Raw genomic sequence first — 13,572 nt, forward strand, 5'->3', positions numbered from 1 at the left:
ATGGCTGATATTTAAGTAGGGCACACACATCCACATACATTTTCATCTTTCTGTGCTCTCCCAGCTCGTGTGAATTCCCTAAGTCCATTTCTAGTGACACATTCTTAACCTCTAGAAAGATTTCTTCCTTGCATTTGACATTCTGCCCAATCTTCCCAAAGAACAGTATTCTCAAACTGTACTTGTATATCTCCAGTAGCAGAGAATGAGACTTCTGGGTAATAGAAATACCAACCTTCATTTGCATGTCTAAAAGCCACTTGTTTCCATAAAACTAAGTTCTTCCATGTGACTATTGAACATTTGCAGGTGCAATTTCCAAGAGATGGAGATGAGGCGCCTGCAAATGTAGCCCTTGAAGTAAAAATTGATCAAAATAAATCAAATGATCATCATCAAATTAGTAACAACTGAAAGTGAAAGCAGAAGATGTGGTAATGAGCAAGGTCCCCCACACCCCCACCCACTGAAGTGTTCATAGCAAATCTTATAAAAAGCTGAATTTAAAAGGATAATGAATACTGTGCAAACTGTCTTTAAAGGCTTGATTCTTTTTGTCTATCAGTATGCACCTGGTATAAGATGGTCCCAAGTATCCTAGCCAAAAGCATGTGCAGACTTTTGTTGATACACCTCGTGAATTACTTCTTCCCTTGTAGCATGTAGGTTTCTTTGTTTGCAAGCACGAAAAACTCATTCTGGCTACTATAATCAGAAAGGGATGTATTGGAGGGAAGTGTGATAGCTCTCAGAAAGGAGGTACAAAAGCAACTCCAAGTACCTGAGGCATGAAGAAATAGTCATAAGAGGGCTTTGCTGTTGGAAAGGACAAGTACCAACAGTTATACATCCTTCTATCTCCCTCCTAAAGGTTCACATCTCAGGGGAAGTGTCTGCTGCATGTAGCTTTGGATGTTCCTATTTTCATTGGCAGGGAATGGTGGGATGGCTTGATTAGCAAGATGGTATCTGATGGGGGAGGGGTACTTCCCTAAGTAATTCCAGGATGCTATTGGGTCGTTGGGGAAGTCATGATGCATTTTCCCATGTTTTTCAATGCAAAAATGTGTCATGGCTTTCCCGACGACCCTATATTACCAGTGAAAGTGAGGATGGAAGATAGGCAACAAAAACCAACATATGTCCACCATATTCTTCTAGACTAGGCTCTTATTTCCTCAGGTCTACATGTTTCTATTTTAACTTAATAGGGAAATGAAATTGCAGATTAATGTAATTTATTATATATCTTTAATTGACATAAGAATCTGCCCTGGAATATCCTGACCAGTGGACATATAGAAATCTACAAGAATATTATAAAGCATAGGGAAGGCACTCACTACCTTATAAAAAAGTCTGTTATTCAGATCTTGGAAATTTTTCCTTTTATTGAGCTAAAATCATTCATTCCATTTCTCAAGAGATATTGAGTGCCTAGAATAGTTCAGTCACCCTGCTGGTGCTCATATAGCCCTCATGGACCTGATAGTCTACTACAACTTCTGCTTATCAACCCTAATTCTTCGCACCAGCTCTAGTTCTATATTTCAGAAGTACAAAGTGTAACTCAAATAGTGTAGTGAAATCTAGATGCACATAAAAAAGCAGTAGCCAGTTAGAAAATATAATAGAAGAAGGTTCCATTCATCATAGTATCCCAAAATATAAGATAGCTTAAAAAGTACTTAATAAGAAATTTTGTAGATCAAATGTGAAGACTGCTATAAAAATTTACTAAGGGTCATAAAAGATAACTTGAATAAATGGAGAGACGTAACATATTCCTGGGTGAGAAGATTAAACACTGTAAAAACACCACTTCTCCTCAAATTAATCTAAAAATTTTAATGAAACCCTAGTATTAATCCCAAAGTTATTTTTTGCTTGAAACAAAACAGAGTTATTAGGTTGTCGAAAAAGTCATGATGTATTTTTTCTATGTTTTTTGTTGCAAAAATGTGTCATGACATTTCTGACAACCCAATATTTTGAACTTCATCTGGAATAATAAATACCAAGGGTGCCAAAAAAAGATGTATACACATAACTTGTATTCATCTTTTGTTATCAGTATATATTGAGTATTATAACTTTAACACAGTTTTTTTCCTTTCCTAAAATGTGAATACATTTTTTTTGGCACCCTCTGTATGTAAGTATATCATAGAAACTCTTGAACATGGGGAAGGGGTATGAAGGATTGATCTACTGGATATCAAAATGAGCCAAGAAGATGAAATGATAAAAAAGAGAAGACCAAAATCTCAGTGGAACAATAGAAACCAGGATATACATATATATATATATATATATATATATATGATATTATAAATTCATAGTTTAAGGTTGAAGGGTGTTAGGATGCATGGATAACCATTGAGAAAGAAAATCAAATCTTGTACTTCATATCCAAACAAATTTTAAGAGGATTCTAAGATGATAGAATAGGTTAATGCTGTGCCTGCCACCTCCCATGACCACATTAAAATTACAACTAAATTATAGAACAATCAACCTCAAGAACCATTGGAAGACTAGTTGAACAGAACTCCTATAACTGAGGGTATAAATTAGACACCAATTTTGAGACTGGTATAAAAGGGGTGGACATGTGTAACAGGCTAACCCCACACCTGCAGGTAGTGGTTAAGCATTGGGAGGGATATTTCGGCAGTGGAAGTCCCTCCTGAAGAGTGAGGGGTTCCAGCCCCACACCCGGTTCCCCAGTCCAGGGATCCAGTGCTGGGAAGAGGAGTCCCCATAACTTCTGGCTGTGAAAATCAACAAGGATTCCACCCATTCAGGTGAGACAGAAGGCAGCTGGAAACCCAGACATCCTCTTAAAGAGCCCGTGCAAAGACTCACTCGCTTGCAGGCATTTACCCTGGGCTCCAGTGGAGGGGAAGGAACTTGAGAGGCATCAGAGACATACAGCATAAGACTGAGTGTGTAGCTTCAGGATGAGGGCTAGAGGGATAGCCTCCATTATCCCTGTGTTTGTGTAGAGCCTGTTTCATGTGGAGCCTACAGGTAGGCACAAGCTTTCCTGTGTTAAGCCTTCTGCGGGACGCCTCTCCCAAGAGGCACCAAAACAACACATCTGAGGGTTGGCTTCAGACCACACCAGAGCACCACCCAAGTATCCCACAAGCAACATACCCAAAGGGTGTTCTCAACAGGCAGAGGAGCCCACTGGGGCAAATCCCCCATTGGGCAAATCCCCCTATGAGGAGTCAGCCCCCACACAGCAGCTCATATGCTCTAGCAAATCCCAACAGCCAGTCAGCCTGAGAGTCAACCCTACAACTGATATAGGTAACACACAGCCCACAAAAGGGACACTCCCTGAGCACATGGTACAGGTGATCAGGGACACTGTGCAACTGAGCCACATAGGACACCTACTACGTAAGGCTACCTGGCAAAGACTGAGAAACATAAAGGATCTACCAAATGCATAGAAATGAATGCAGAGAGGAAGACAAAATGAGGAAACAAAGAAACATGTCCCAAATAAAAGCACAGAAGAAAACTCCAGAAAAAAGAACTAAATGAAATGGAGGCAACCAACCTACCAGACATAGAGTTCAAAACACTGGTTATAAGAATGTTTAAGAAACATAGTGAGAATTTCAAAAAAGAGATAATAAACATAAAAAAGGACGTAGAAACTATAAATCAAAAAGTCAGAAGTGAAGAATACAATAACTGAAATGAAGAATGCACTAGATGGCACCACCGGCAGCCTAGATTAAGCAAAGGATCAAATCAGATTTGGAAGACAAGGTAACAGAAAACACCCAGTCAAAACAACAAAAAGAATAAGGAATAAAAGAAAAAATAATGATAGTTTAAAGGACCTCTGGGACAACATCAAGTGTAACAACATTCACATCACAGAAGTATCAGAAAGAGAAGACAGGGAGCAAGGGATGGAGACCTTACTTAAAGAAATAATGACTGGGGCCAGCCGAGTGGTGCATTGGTTAGGAGTTGGGTTGGGACGCCAGCTCTAAGCAGCAGGGCCCCAGTTCGAATCCCACATGAGGGCCAGTGACGCTGTGCCCTCTACAGCTATGATGGACAAGAGCTCGACCTGGAGATGGGAGGCCGTGAGTCGCTGGTGATGGTGTAGGCTGCAGTGGGGCTGGCAGGCAGCAGGCGTGAGCTTTTGTGAGCTGCTGTGAGCAGCTATGAGCAGCCATCCAATGGCTGGTGAGCGACTGCCTCAACCGGGAAGAGTGCAATGATAATGCCAATGTGGGCCAGTGAAGCGACGTCCTCCACAACTAGACTGAAGAACAAAAAGACAACAACTTGTCTGTTCCCACTCCCCAATTCCCCAATAAATCTTTTAAAAAAAAAAGAAAGGAAGAAAGACTGAAAACTTTCCTAACCTGATGAAAAAATTAGACATACCAGGCCAAGAAGTACATAGATGAACCCAAACAAGCCCACACCAAGACACATCATAATTGAATGCCAAAGGTAAAAGACAAAGAGAGAATCTTAAAAGCAGCAAGAGAAAGACAACTGGTTACCTACAAGAAAGCTCTCATTAGACTATCAGTTGATTGCTCAACATAAACTTGCAGGCCAGAAGAGAGTCGCAGGAAATATTCAAAGTGATGAAAAGTAGGAACCTACAACCAAGACTACTCTGTCCAACAAGGGTATCATTTAAAATCGAAGAGATAAAGAGCTTCTCAGGTAAGAAAAAGCTGAAAGAATTCATTCTACCAAGCCAGCATTACAAGAAATGTTAAGGGGACTTCTTAAAAAGAGGAAGGGGGAAACAACAACAACAAGAACCTCATAAATATGAATAATAAAATGGCAATAACCATGTACTTATCAATAATCACTTTAAATGTAAATGTATTAAGTGCTCCAATCAACAGATATCGAGTAGCTGAATAGATATGAAAACAAAACCCATACATATGATGTCTATAAGAGACCCACATAAGATCGAAAAACACACATAGAATGAAAGTAAAAGGATGGGAAAAATATTTCATGTGAATGGAAATGAAAAAAAAAAGGCTGGGGTAGAAACACTTGTATCAGAAAAATAATCTTTAAAACAAAGACTATAATAAGAGATAAAATAGTCCTAAGAGGAAAATTCATACCAATACAGGCCTACCTCAAGAAGCAAGTAAATCTCAAATAAACAATTTAACTTTACACTTAAAGGAATTAGAAATAGAACATCAAACAAGGCCCAAAGTAAGTACAAGGAAGAAAATAATAAATATCAGAATGGAAATAGAGCCTAAAAAACAACACAAAAGATCAATGAAACCAAGAGCTGGTTCTTTGAAAAGATAAACAAATTGATGAGCCTTTAACCAAACTCATCAAGAAAAAAAGAGAGAGAACCCAAATAAATAAAATCAGAAATGAAAGAGAAGTGACAACTGACATCATAGAAATGCAAAGAATTATAAGAAAGTACTACAAACAATTATATGTCAACAAGTTGGACAATCTGGGAGAAACAGATAAATTCCTACAAACACACCATCTTCTAAGACTGAATCAAGAAGAAACAAAATCAAGAAGAAACAGAATAAACACTAATGAAATCGTAGTAGTAATAAAAAACACTCCCAACAAACAAATGTCCTGGACCAGATGGCTTCACAAATAAATTTTACCAACCATTCAAAGGAAAATTAACACCTATTCTTCTCAAACTATTCCAAAAATTTCAAGAGAAGGGAAGGCTACCAAGCTCGTTTTACGAATCCACTATTATCCTGATTCCAAAAACCAGACAAAGATATTACAAAGAAAGAAAATGATAGGCCAATATCCCTGATAAATATAGACACAAAAATCCTCAGCAAATATTAGCAAACCAAATTCAGCAATACATGAAAAAGATCATACACCACCATCAAGTGGGATTCATTACTGGTATGCAAGGTTGGCTCATTATCCACAAATTAATTAATGTGGTACAGCTATAAACAAAATGAAAAATAAAAATCATATGGTCATATCAATAGATGCAAAAAAGGATTTGATAAAATCCAGTATTCATTTATGATAAAACTCTCAGCAAAGTGGGAATACTGGGAACATATCTCAACATAATAAAGGCCATATATGACAGACCCATAGCTAACATCGTGCTCAATGGAGAAAAGCTAAACGTATTTTTCTTAAGATCAGGAACTAGATAAGGATGTCCACTTTCACCACTTTTAATATACATAGTATTGGGAGTCCTAGCCACAACAGTCAGACAAGAAATAGAAATAAAATGCATTCAAATGGGAAAGGAAGAAGTAAAGCTGCCATTATTTGCAGATAACATAATACTATATAGAAAGAACCCCAAAGATTTCACCAAAAAACTATTAGAACTGATAAATGAATTAAGTAAAATAGTAGGATACAAAATTAATATTCAGAAACCAGTTACATTTTTATACACCAATAACTAACAATCAGAAAGAGAAATTAAGATAACAATCCCATTTACAACTGCATCAAAAAATAAATAAGATACCTAGGAATATATTTAATCAAGGAGGTAAAAGACCTGTACTCAGAAAACTATAAGACATTGAAGAAAGAAATTGAAGAAGATACAAATATATGGAAACATATACTGTGCTCATGGATAGGAAGAATTAACATAGTTAAAATGCCCATACTACCCAAAGCAATCTACAGATTCAATGCAATCCCTATGAAAATGCCAATGGCATTTTTCACAGAAATAGAACAAATAATCCTAACACTTTTATGGAACTATAAAAGACTTCAAATAGTCACAACAATCTGGAGAAAGAAGAACAAAGCTGGAGGTATCATGCTACAAGGGTGGTAAAGATGTGAGTGAATGAGCTCTCTCTTACTTTGTTGGTGAAAATATAAAGGGATACAAATTTTCTGGAGGATAATTTGGATTAATTATTCTGAGACATTAAATTTTTAGTCTTCCTATTAATCCAGCAGCTTTATTTTTAAGCAATTATGTAAACAGAAACCCATCATCAATCTATAAAGATTATCATTGCAATTATATTAATAATATTGGAAACTATAAATGAAAGGTCAATATAAGAAATTATGGCAAGTCGATATGATATCATATTAGGCCACCATTAAAAATAATAATATACAAGAATATTTAGTGTCATGAAAAACATTCACTATAAATTATTGAGTGAACAGTTACTTCAAAAGAAAATATAATTACATATATGTGTGCATGTATTTATTTAATCAAGTGTCTATATGGATATAATAAGATGGATTCAGACTAATATTAACAGTAGTTACTATCGGGCAGTAAGAATATAGGCAATTCTAATTTTATTTTGGTCTATGAATCTGCATTTTCTAAATTTTCTACAATGTATATGTATTACTTTGGTAGTAAAAGTAAAAATATGTTCTTAAAAACAGATGAATTTTGTTTAAAGCAACAGAAATCCTTTTTAAGAATGAAATCTCATGTGAAAATTCAATTTATGGAACCAATAAAAGGGGTAAAGTTGGGGCGGCAGGCCTAGAGTCCTGTTCATTTTGTGGGCATCCTTGAGTACCCACTTTGAAATGTCAGGACTGGGGGAATTCTGTTGAGAAAGCATTGCTTACAAACTCCATCCCCAGTTCCTACACGACGTGTTGTTAGTAAGCCCATACAAAGCCTCATGACTGCTGGTTATTTCTAGTTACTCATAAACTGAGTTACAGCTCATTCCATTTGGTTCAGTACATTCATTGTCATATAGTCATTCTTCAAGCACTTTTTAAAAAGTTGTTTTACATTTTAGCTTTGCATTATATTAGTTTACTTGTGGATTAGAACTAGAAGGATTTTTGTCATTACATGAATGCCCTTAGAGAATTGAATTTGATATCACACCCTCAGATTTTATTGAAAGTTCATGAGAAATGACTCCATCTTTTTTGAAACTATTATTCAATACACTGTCCATTATGGTGTTGAAAGGTCCTTATATAAGGAAGCATGTGATAAATTCCCCTAAAATTTCAGTACCAGGAAAAAAGTTTGCCCATTTCTATAAATGAGTATGACTTCTTTTCATAATGTTGTATTATTTCTATGTAACTCATTATGTTTCCCTTTTGGCTTTGCCTGCCAGAAAGCTCATGGCTACATTTATTGCCAAACCACTGCAATGAACAGATGCCTAATTTTGCAGAAAAACTCTATCTCAAACCACTTGAGTATTTACCCTCAACTAAATGGTCCCGTGATATACATGGCTCATGTTATAAGGGTCTTAAATCCAATTTGGAAGTAGGAAAGGATTAAATAACAAACAAACAAACACATAAGTAATTTGTACTAAAAGGCTGGTCTTTGGCGATAGAAAGTGCTCACACCTAGAGTTTGGTTTGTATCTGATGCCCACTGGCCATTGCTCAACTCTGGAGTACTGCTCTGGAATGAGTGTGCCCTTGGATGCAGCCAGACATTTGGGTCTTTCTGCTACTGAGGCCAACACCTGCATTCACCCATTCCATCAGGCTGGCTCCTTAGAGGTGGTCTGAATGGCATCCAGTAAGGATAACAGGATGAAAAGGGTAGTGAAAGGGCAAGGTGCCCATAAACTAGCAATTTATAAATAGACTGTAACCTTTAAATAATAAATAAAGTAAATAAAACAATCTTGCTGAAATGGACCAGGAAATAGATGACAATTTTCACATACAGAAACGAACAATTCTTAGGATGTGTGTGTGTGTGTGTGTGTGTGTGTGTTACAAAGTTCAATAGTAGACAAAAAACATCGGGTGAGTTAAGATACTTCTTTTCATTTCTGGAAGGTCAAATATGTATTCTTATTGTTAACACTACTCACTTCATTGACCAACATGTGAAGTGATTAAAAGGGCATAGAATGTGGAGAAAAAGAAATCCAATTTTTTTGAATGATGGATATACATTGTTTACCTCCATTATTTCACTTAAGGAACACTAGTGTCCTTTATCTCTGTAATGCATACGCTCTTCAGCAAGCTCCCTAATAACAAGTAAGGCCCTAACATAACAGACTGTGCTGGAATGATCTGGACATAGGGCCCAGGAGGGTGGACTCTGGCAATGTAGCCTCGATTACAGTGTCATAATAACTGGCAGAGTGGCTTTTTGTATCAGCAACAGACACCCTCAAAGCCCGAGGGAACAGCTTGGTCCCCCTGGCTCTGCAGTAAGTTGGGTCAGCTGCCAGTTATCATTACAAAAGATTTGCCAAGGAGTTCATGTTCATAGGACAGCAGAACCGGCTAAGGAGCAAGTGAACCAGGCAGGCTCCTGGGGCCCCAAATGCCTTCCTACCTTTGAGGGCCTGCCTCATATTTCACCCCTGGAGTTTCATTCAAGGTAGCAATGCTTGGTGCTCAGCAGCCCAGGCTCTGTAATCAAATTTAATGTCAAATCCCAGCTATCCTACTTACTGTTGGTTAAGTAAACTAGATATGGCTCCCAGCTTTGAGTCTTTCTGTAAATTAAACATTCATGAAGGCAGTGAGCCAGCACCTGACTTGTATTACACCTTCAAGATATGTCCACTTTTATTATTATTTAGATTTCAAGTACCACCTATTAAAATGCAAATACCCTTACGGAGGCAGACCTAGTTATTAGTTAACACTTCAGGGGGGATTCTCACCACTTGAATGTCAAACAAGATGTCGTGAGCGCAAAGGATCCAGGATTGAAACCTGGGACAAGCAGGAAACGAGGCCAGAAGAGAGAAATGGCTTTGACATTTCGCTGGGAGCCACAATGATTCTTCTACAGGGAAAAGCACCCAATCGTGGCAGCTACACAAGTGCAAACCCTGCATGTGGCAGAAAGGCAATGTAATTGCTGAATCCAGATCACAGGATCCATGGCCCTGGGGACCTTAGGGACGTCCCCTTTCTCTGTCAACTGCTCCACCTCAGAGGACTCTGTATGTAGATTTTCTATGGTAAGACATGTTAAGCTATAGTGCCGCCACATTAGCTCCTTGTTTTCTGGCCTGCCAGAGAGTGTAAGCAAAGGTTTTAAACGCTGACCGTGTGTGGAAATGTGCACACCCAGAGAGGCTGCTTATGTGGGGACTTGCTGTCAACAGCCAAAGGAAAAGCACCGGCCTTTTCTATAAAGCAGTTGTACATCCCTTCCCACTCTGAGTAGAGACTTCATTTGTAAAGTCATCCATCACCTCTATCCATTTGTAGATTTCAACACCCCTCAACCCCCACCAGCCAGGAGAGAAGAGGAAATGGTGTTTTGGAGACTTTAAGTTAAGCTGTTGTGTACAAAATGGATGAATTATTATTATTTTTTCTCCCCAGAGTACGCAGGAGGGGCTGATGGTGACACAAACCAGTATAAGGACTCAATTGACCCTCCTGCTGTGTCAGGGAGGGGTGCGTCCTGGGGCACGCACATCCACACAGCCTGTTTGCTGCGCCCGTGAAGCACTGACCTGTCAGGCTGGCGGCCTCCGCAGACAGGAAGGCACTCCAAGACAGGAGGAAAAACAGGCCTGTTTCCAGCATAGGGAACTCGCACAGCTTGGTGAACTTGGTCAAGTGACGAAGACTCATTAAGGAAAAAACTGCTTATACAGCCCAATCTTCACCTTGGATGAGAAAAACTGATGTGGTTGTGATGGTTTTAGAGTAAGAGAACTGCCTTCAGACCTGACTGGGGTACTGTAACTCTCGCTGGGACCAGTCTGCAAGCCAGAATGAGTTCCATGCTTCACTGGGGGCTGAGCACCTGCTGAAAACACAAACTTGTGTTCAGGTACAAAAGGTGTCTGGCTAAGAGGTTAAAATCAGCTAACTGTGAGTATAAAACCTCTCCCATTGGGCCTTGTGGTGTGCCCCTCAGGATACTGTAGGAAATCCAGGAAAACAAAGCCATGGAGAGTGTGGGTGGGTGAGATGCTGCATGTGCGTCAGCGCCAAAGGAGGTCAGAGCTCCCTGGGGAGAGCTGGTCTGTGCACAGATCACCTTGAACACTCCTCTCTCTTAGGGGTGGAAACAGGAGCCGACTGAGCATTTACCTTCAGCGATAGGGAAGCTGCCAATGCCCTCTTGGTGTAAGCAGGATGGAGGAAAACGTGTGTTATTTCTAGGTCACGCAAGAAGCCCTCTGGCAGGCAATGGTTCATTCTAGCCAGGATGACACTTGGTCAATAGCCTACAAATTGCATACAGAACAAAGGCACGGTGATCCAAGTCCTGCAGAGAACGGGCTATGAAGAGGTGATTAGGAGCGTGTGATCAATGGGAAAGGGCTACAGTGCAATTGTGTCCACAGCTAGGCAAAAATATTCTCACACATAAGAAGACAAAATGTTGCATTTTTATGCTTCTAGAAAAAAAATCTAAAGAAGATTTCACATCAAGAGGAGGTTTTTAGCAGCAGGGCAGGGGAGCAAAAAGCATGACTCTTGAGTCAAAGATCCAGGTCCAAGTCTTGGCTCTGCCAGTCACTGGCTGTGTGATTTCTGAGCAATATGTTTACCTCTCTGAGCCTCATCTTTTTCCTGAGTGAATTGTTGAGTAGAACAACACCTACTCACACAAGTGTGGAGAGTACAATGAGATGAAGTATATTAAAGATGTTTTGTAAAGTATTAGAAAGCCAAAACGCCAAGAAGAGGCAGAATAATGTCACGGCTTGGAGAGTGGCCTCTGAAAACCAACTCCAACTGGTTCCAATTCACTGTATCAGTTTGGACATGTCTTTTGGCCACTCTGTGCCTTGGTTTCCCTGTGTGAAAGTGGGGGTAGTAATTCAACCTACCTCCTAAGTGTATAAATCAGTTCCTCAGAAGAGGGCCCGGTGTGCAACAAGGGGTACATAATTTTTAAAATTAAATTAATGTGTTTTATAGAATGTCTTTCCTGGAAATAGATTCAGTAAGGATCTGGGAGCAATTATTTATCTGGAGGAAAACACAGGCTGCCTTTTGACCCTTTTTTCAGCACCTCTTCTTGTTACACGGAGGGCAGGCTTTGTTTCTAGCGCAGCTTGTTCCTCTGACTTCCTTCTCCTAGTTTGTTGTGGAGAAGGCTTAGGCCAATTTGCATAAGAGGACATCAGGTGAGCATAGGTCATTCTTCTTGTCCAACCTCCTTTTTAAAGTAGTTCCATTTTGGGCCATGCCTCACGCTTGTCCAGAGCCCAGGGGCCTCCATTCTGAGGAGCCTTGGCCTCATTACAGACGAAGCGTGGAGGTTATGCTGATGGCAGAAACGACTGTGGACCCGTCTCCTGAGCAGCCTGAGCTGGCGAGAGTCACAGCCATCAGGTGCCACCTGATCAACCCTGCCACCGTGACTGAGCCCCTGTCTCTCCCATCTCCCCACCCTTTTGTCCAGACCTGATCCAATTTCACGGCAGACTTTCAACCTCCAGGAATTTTTCCTTTCCCTCATTAACTCACTGACTTATGTCCCCATGTTAGTCTGCTCCCTTCACATCAGGCAGAGGAGATTCCAGCTTCACCTTGCCCACCTCCTGCAGGCTCTGGGGCCAAATAGCCTGGGTTTACTCCCGGTCCTGATATGTCCTAGATGTATGGCCTCAGACAACTTGTTGAACCTTCATATGCCTGCTTTTTTAACTGTAATCTTTGGAAGATAACAGTATCTCCCTCCCAGGGTTCTCATAAAAGCTATCTGAGAAAATCCATGCAAAATGCTAAGGGCAATGGCTGGCACATGATAGTGTTTTCAACAAATGTGAGATGATATTATTATTATCATGTTCATTATTACTGACATGTGACCCAGAGTGATCTACTTAACCTCCTTGAGCCTCAGTTTCCTCATGTGTAAAGTGAGGCTAATAACAGCCTGTCTTACCGTGTTGATTCAAATGAGAAAATACGTGAAAAGGCCCTGGCACATGCTGACATTCACTAAATGTTATCATCATTACTATTACTCTACTCTAAATAACACGTGACCTCCATCATAATCCCACTTAATAACAAGAGGCAACAGGGAGTAGTGATCAGGAGTGTGGTCTCTCTCTTGGTTTTGCTCCCTGGGTTTGAATCTTGGCTCTGCTTACTAGCTGCATGACCTTGGGCTCTAGGTAACCCTCTCTAAGTTTCAGTATCCCAAAAAAATGGTATATCTGTATGACATGATTTTCATGAAGGTCAAGTGAGGTATTGGGTGTTGAACAAATATGGGTGTCCTGACATATCGTTAAGGACTGGGTGGATTATTAATCATTATTTTTGTTAGAAATCTGGCCTACCTTTTCTGACTTACTTTATTTCTGTCAATGGAGTTGACATTCTCCTGGGTTTTCAGGACAAAACTTTGGAGTGGATTTTGATTCTCCATTCTTTTTTATCTCTTATAACCAACCAACTATTAAATTCTAGGGATTATTCAAAACATTGGTCTTCTTTCTGATGTTTCCCTCACAGTTTATCACAGTTTCCTTTGCATTTAATCCTCCTCCCATGATTCATCCTATATACCAGTTCCTCATTTATGTTTTAAAAACAAGACTTTCAATGTGTCGCTCACCTGAGCAGAAACTCTTTTGA

At 39.6% G+C, this 13,572-nt stretch overlaps 1 protein-coding gene across 1 annotated transcript in view; it reads right to left on the reverse strand.

Annotated features, from left to right (window-relative positions):
* The window catches only part of SLC9A9 (solute carrier family 9 member A9), a 613,140-nt gene that overhangs the window by 339,433 nt on the left and 260,135 nt on the right, over positions 1-13,572 (reverse strand). Inside the window, exon 8 of the mRNA XM_019656952.1 lies at positions 10,476-10,581. Within this exon, the coding sequence (XP_019512497.1) occupies positions 10,476-10,581 (106 nt within the window). The remainder of the gene's footprint in view (positions 1-10,475; positions 10,582-13,572) is intronic.

Source organism: Hipposideros armiger, unplaced genomic scaffold (assembly GCF_001890085.2).
Source record: "Hipposideros armiger isolate ML-2016 unplaced genomic scaffold, ASM189008v1 scaffold_270, whole genome shotgun sequence".
NCBI classification, from domain to species: domain Eukaryota; kingdom Metazoa; phylum Chordata; class Mammalia; order Chiroptera; family Hipposideridae; genus Hipposideros; species Hipposideros armiger.